At 46.5% G+C, this 6,309-nt stretch overlaps 1 protein-coding gene across 1 annotated transcript in view; it reads left to right on the top strand.

Moving 5' to 3' along the window:
* Positions 1–2,488: 2,488 nt before the first annotated feature.
* Positions 2,489–6,309, top strand: part of abcc8 (ATP-binding cassette, sub-family C (CFTR/MRP), member 8) — a 39,237-nt gene continuing 35,416 nt past the window's right edge. Inside the window, exons 1-2 of the mRNA XM_076140054.1 lie at positions 2,489–2,636; positions 4,581–4,722. Of these exons, the coding sequence (XP_075996169.1) occupies positions 2,489–2,636; positions 4,581–4,722 (290 nt within the window). The remainder of the gene's footprint in view (positions 2,637–4,580; positions 4,723–6,309) is intronic.

Here is a 6,309-nt window from a genome sequence, read left to right as displayed (position 1 = left end):
CGCGCGTCCTCAGGTGGCCGCAGGTGTGGGATCTGATCTGTCTTCCCCTTCTTCTTCCTCCTCCTCTTCCTCCTCCACCTGCTGCGCCGGGTTCAGCACCGTGGACAGCTCCCGGCGACCGTTAAAAGAAGTCTGGAAGCTCGAATGAGAGAGAGACAGAAGAGAGGGAGACGGAGAGGATTTCGGAGGTTTTTCCATCCATTTCTGTCTCTGACGCCCGACCGACGCATGTGAGGATCCCGAGGTGTGTGTTGTTTGGTGTCAGACTAACGCCGCTGGAACGCGATGATCTCCCGGTACAAGCCGGTAAGTGCGGCTGCATGGGGACACCTGCTCACTTTCTGATCGATATCTCACTTCAGCCTGCCTCCAAATATCCCGAAGCTATGATGACCAGCAGGACGCAGGGTGTGCTTGGCATCATAATCTTCACCATCATCTTCATCTGTCACATTCTTCACCTTTTTATCGATTTTCTCAGACTTAATCAGGTCAGGACTCGCATCAATTACAGGCAGGCAGAAGGTCGTTTTACTATAGGGAGTGTGTGAATCTATACGTGCTTTGTGATTATGTGTATTTAATGGCAGAAGTGTGTGTGGGAATGTTTTAATTGAAAGAGAGGAAGAGTTAACAGGAATCCCCCCCTTCGTCCTGCGTCTGAGGACTTTCACATGGACACTGTACTAATAAATGATGCACGATTCATCCTTCACCTCTCACCCTCAGCTTCCTGCCACACAGAAACATCACTCACTACATCAGAAACACAAACACACACGCACACACGCTTAAACAAAACACTGTATATGCCCTATATTCCAGCTGTGGGTGTAGAATCATTTTACAGCGCCTGTTGCTGGGTTTTCCCTCCTCTCGGTGGCTGCAGTTCCTCCACTCCTCCTTTCCCTGCACACATCGACACTCAGGCAGCCTGGTGATAGACAGCATGAGCCTCTATGTGTGTGTGTGTGTGTCTCTGTGTGCATGATGGTGATGTAGCCTCTCTGTAGTTAAGGCACTGATGCAGACATTCTCATTTCATCTCTGAACCTGCGTTGACATAATAACATGTTGCTGCTCAGAGTTCATCAGTAATGGAGCTGTGAAAACAAGTCTAAATTGAAAAATGATGTTGGTGGAGATATGAGTTTTAGTTTGAAACATTTGTCCACTTGTATCGGACCTGACAGCAGCAGCTTGTAGTGAGTTACAGTGATGTACTGTAATGTTCATGCATGTGCACCAGTGGCCCTCTGACTACATAAACACCAACTGAGACCACTTATTACATGCAAGCTTATCTCTGCAGCTGTATGAAGGTCACCGTACGGGATATTAAATCATTTTAACTGTTAGCAAAAGGCCATGTGCTGTAGATGGATTATCAGATCTGCTCCCATGTGGGCTCTGATCCCTGTGAGCGGTCGTGTGTCGCCACTCCTGACTGCAATGGGATCTCTCTCTCCAGCGCCGGACACACAATGCATTTGTGTCAGCATTTCATTAATATTTTATGTCGTTATTTTTTTTATTCAGCCACCACGGTGCCCTTAAGATATAACTGGGACATTTTATAATAAAGTCATAGAAGGATCAGGGAGGGAGTTCAGTCATTCCTGCTTTATTCAGATGAGGCTACTTGCTCATGCTCTCACGTTTACACCACACTCCCTCTCTGACGTTTGCACCTCTCCATCAGCAGCTGTACCTCCCTCTCTCTCTCTCTTCCTCTATCTCCCTCTGTCACTCTCTCTCTCCCTTGTCTCCCCTCTCTCTCTCTCTCTCTCCCTCTCCCCTCTCTCTTGCTTCATCATCCCTGATTCCCTCCCCCCTCCTACCTTTAGTGTCTCGGTTGCTCAGTCCTCCAGCTTGTCTGCACATTCAGCCCCCCCTCCTCCCCTGCGCGCTATCGTCTTCCAAGGTCGACTTTGCGATCTCGTTTGAAAAGACCGGAATAGCAGGTGCACTGCAGAATGCCGCTGCCGCTGCTCCTGTTGTATATGTGCGTGTGTGAATGTGTGTGTGTGTGGGTGACTGAGTGAGCGAGCGAGCCCGAATGACTTCCAGTGGATAAAGGATGTTTGCAGGCTGTGCGAAGACGCGATGCAGATATTTTGCCAGCATTCCCGGGAAAGCTGCTTAGACTGCTGGAGAGGACAGGGAGCTGCTACTGTCCTTCCCCTGGACTGTGACTGCCTCTGACCCTATCTGCCTCCCCACCTCCCTCCCTCTGCCTCCTCTCTCTCTCTCTCTCTCTCTCTCTCTCTCTCTCTCTCTCTCTCTCTGGCTGGATCTGATATTTGGAATCAGGATTTGAGAGAGAGCAGGAAGGAGGACGCTGGGAACTACTAGACGTCATTGGTGAATCCTTTGAGGGGACAACATGCTCTGAGAGATTGTCTTTAAACCTTCTCTCTCTCCTCTATCTCTGGACTCCCCCCCTCCTCTTCCTCTGACCGGTTCCCTGCAGACTCCCAGCTCCACCATGTCCTTGGCATTCTGTGGGAATGATAACAACTCGGTGGCTTACAACGTGGACAAGGGGGTTCTGAACAATGGCTGTTTCCTGGATGCCCTCAACGTGGTGCCACACGTCTTCCTCCTCTTCATCACCTTTCCCATCCTCTTCATTGGTGAGTGTCCCTCACTGCACCCCATCTCCAGCACAGCCCACACACACACACGCCGGCATGCACACACACGAACTGAATGTGCAGATGATGGGTGATGTGTCAACACAACTCCACAGGGATCTGAATGAAGACGGACGTGCTTGGAAACATGTCCTCTGTTTAAACGGCTCACATTACGACATTTTGACTATACAGCTATTTTTGTTAATGAGTAACTGCATGATATACAGTTACAATCAAGCATGTGTTCATTCATTAATGACTAATTCATTGGCTGCCCTGGGAATGTTTCTCATAAACATTTCATAAGCATGAAAACGTCTGTTGACTGTCCCAGATATGAAAAAGCGTTAAAGGCAGGAGTGAGTGTGTGTGTTTCTCTTTTGGAGGACTCTAATAAGCAGCATGTCAGCGTTAGGTTAGTGCCCCCTTTGCTACCGGCCCTGGCTGCCGGCCATTCCATTAGTGTCATCACCGGTGTGTAACAAACTCAGTCTGCATTGCTTAACAACACCTAGTTCACACATTATCTCTGTGTGTGTCTGTCTGTGTCTGTGTATTTGTTTGTGTGTGTGTGTGTGTGTGTGTGTGTGTGTGTGTGTGTGTGTGTGTGTGTGTGTGTGTGTGTGTGTGTGTGTGTGTGTATGTGTGTGTGTGTGTGTGTGTGTGTGTGTTAGGGCCTCTTTTTAGTAGCACTTTCTTATTCCACTCAGTTAGTTTGGCACTGGCCTTGAGTTCCTATTGTTCATTGTGTTTAGATCTAGTAGTACAACTTGCAATGAAACAAAAGTAACTCTAAGCTTTACTTCATTCCTTTTTGCTGTCTTGAAATGAACAATTCATCACACTCTCTCTCTCTCTCTCTCTCTCTCTCTCTCTCTCTCTCTCTCTCTCTCTCTCTCTCTCTTCCTCTCTCTCTCTCTCTCTCTCCTGTCACTCTAGAGTTGTAGAGTTTTGTTTAACAGCTTTATCACCAAAGACAAATCTCAGAGGTAAACAGGTGTTTAATCCATTTTAGATGCTTGAGAGTTCTTTCTGTTCTACTGTCTGAAGTGTTGTTCCTTTAAGTGCTGGCTCATGAATTCATACACACACACACAGAGACATCGACACAGCGTCACTTCACACCAGCAGTCACAGCGGATGATTAGCGTGCATCAGTCTGCCAATCACGCTGACTGAGCCTGATATTTCTGATTACCTGCGAACCAGAACTGGGCGAAGGGTTAAGTTAGTCACTGAGCATTGGAGCAGATGGTGCGCAAGTATATGTGTGTGACAGAAAGAGAGAAAGAGTGAAGCAGAGAGGATGTTTGTGTGTATTGGTGTAATTGGATGGCCTGTGCCAACACTTCTCCGAGTGCTAAAATCTCCAAGAAAATCTAAGGTGCCAGCAACAGACGAGTCCTGATTTCATTGGCAGAGATGTTTGATCGCAGCAGCGTTGGCCACTAACTCAGTGAATTACACTTTGATGACCACATCATTGTCCACAGTCTCTGCCCGGTCCAAGTTGTGACCATCATGTATGATTTGATTAACTGTAACATCTCAGCGCAGCGGTTGCCAAGCCTCTGCTGGCAAAGTAATGTGAGTGATAATAACACACACCACTTTGCTTTATAGTAGAAAGCAATGAGAGCCTGTCAGGCTGCCGCCGGCCTCAGCAGACCACTTTGTCACGTGGGAACGTTCATTGTGGTGTCAGGTGTGGAGTCAGGTTTATTTGTGTTGCTCAATATCACATACAATAGCTTTACAGAGAGAGAGACACACACATAATACACACAAAGAAAGGAGTGAGTCCACAGAGGAGTGAGTCTATATGGAAATCAAATTTAAATCTGAAGTGCAAATTGGTAGTCGAAGTAAGACTACTACTAAAAACTCCACTTCTGTTCTTTGACTGATGCTCATTATTTTGTTTGTTGTTTCCTTTCTGAGGTTGGGGCAGCCAGAGTTCAAAGGTTCACATCCACCACAGCACCTGGCTTCACTTCCCCGGGCACAACCTGCGCTGGCTCCTCACCTTCGTGCTGCTCTTCGTCCTCGTGTGTGAGATCGCAGAGGGCATCGTCTCTGATGGGTATGTTTCACACAGAGGGAAAGACAATCTGATCCCGGGAATATTAGGATTTCAGTCATGTTGCATGGAATATGACAGCTCCTTTTCCGCGTGTTCACCTTTAATTCTGCGTTTTCAGTGAAATTGCATCCAGATAAGATCACTAACATTGTTTTGGATCCAAGTTGGAGCATTTGTCATTCACCTACCAGGTCTATAGGTGCTTGAATGGAGCCGTCTGTGTTGTTTACGTGTTGTTATCCTCATTTTGCAGCCTGTGCCATGTAGCTGATTGAATGCGATATACAGTATGGCAGAGAAAATTGATTTTATAAGGTGTTACAGTCGCTGCAGCAGAGAAGATTTGTTTAGCTTTTATTGCCTTGTTTATAACCCCTGTCTTTGAGCTGCTGAAGATCCATTTAAGGTCCATTTAAAGGCCTACAGACCCGAGACGTGGACACTCAAATATCAGCAAAAAAGGTCAACTGTCAGTAGCTTAGTTCTGACGTCATTTCTCAGAAAAATCATAAAAACTTCCTAGCAGAACCGCTTCAAATCCTTTCCTGACCCCAGGGGGGGAACACAGATATAGGGGTTAAGCCTTTCCTTAGCCTCTCTAAACCGCATTGATCGTGAGCTTGTCTGTCACAGAGATAAATATCACAGCTGGCACACCAATCACAGGGTTTCCGCTCAGGGAAACACAGGGAACTGCGGCTGGATTGATTCTGCGGAGGTTTCATCTGATTCCGATTGCCTGAAAAGGAACATCGCTTTAAATCCCAGAATTCCTCGCTATCTACTTCTGTGTCCTTCTCTCCAGCGCCTGTGTCGTTTGGAGCCCTTGTGCGGTTTTGTCTACAGGACTCAGGATTCGGGGTTGTCAGCTGTTTCTGGAGAATAGTGATTGATTGTTACTGGAGGGAAGCAAGCAGAGATGAATGCTGTGCTAAAGGGCCATGGCTGACTGAATGTCTAGATGTACTATATGTGTGTGCGTGTGTGTGTTCCTGCCATTGCTCTGTATGAAGGCACTAGGCTGTGGAGCTGGAGTTGTTCCCCCTGGTGCTGCACTTTGATTAAAGTACCACTGTACTGTTTCTTAGTACATTCGTATAATCAGCACAACTACTTGACATGTTCCAACTACTTGCCATCAAATCCTTGTTTCTGCTCTGGCTGAGTTGTCAGTGCATAATTATTACTACTTCCCTGCAGGGATTCTGTTCATTAAATGTGGGGGTGTTAATAAACAGTGATATTGTCATGCATCCGTTTCCCATCAGAGAGCAAAGTGAAGCTATTTAGAAAGTTTAAGGAGGTTAAGATTCAAATTTGAAGATTTAAAACACAAACATCCTGGCTGTTGTTCACACACATAAGATAGATGTCTGAGCTCCTTAGTGAATAGATGTTGTAATTATTTCGTAGCGAAGGTTTTGCCATGAACATAAGCTTTTGAGTGACATGTCCCCAGTCTGCACTACAGGAGGAGGTGCAGCTGATCGCATATGAGGCATGAACACAATCAAGTTGTGATCAAATGATGTTCTGGCTTTTTCATGCAGAGCGATAAGATGAAATCACATAACATCACGTGTGTGT

This window comes from Genypterus blacodes, unplaced genomic scaffold (genome assembly GCF_046128005.1).
Source record: "Genypterus blacodes isolate CSIRO-AG114 ecotype Tasmania unplaced genomic scaffold, CSIRO-AGI_Gbla_v1 ptg000015l_1, whole genome shotgun sequence".
NCBI lineage: Eukaryota > Metazoa > Chordata > Actinopteri > Ophidiiformes > Ophidiidae > Genypterus > Genypterus blacodes.
The sequence above is the reverse complement of the archived record's forward strand: the minus strand, read 5'-3'. Positions and strand labels throughout refer to the sequence as shown.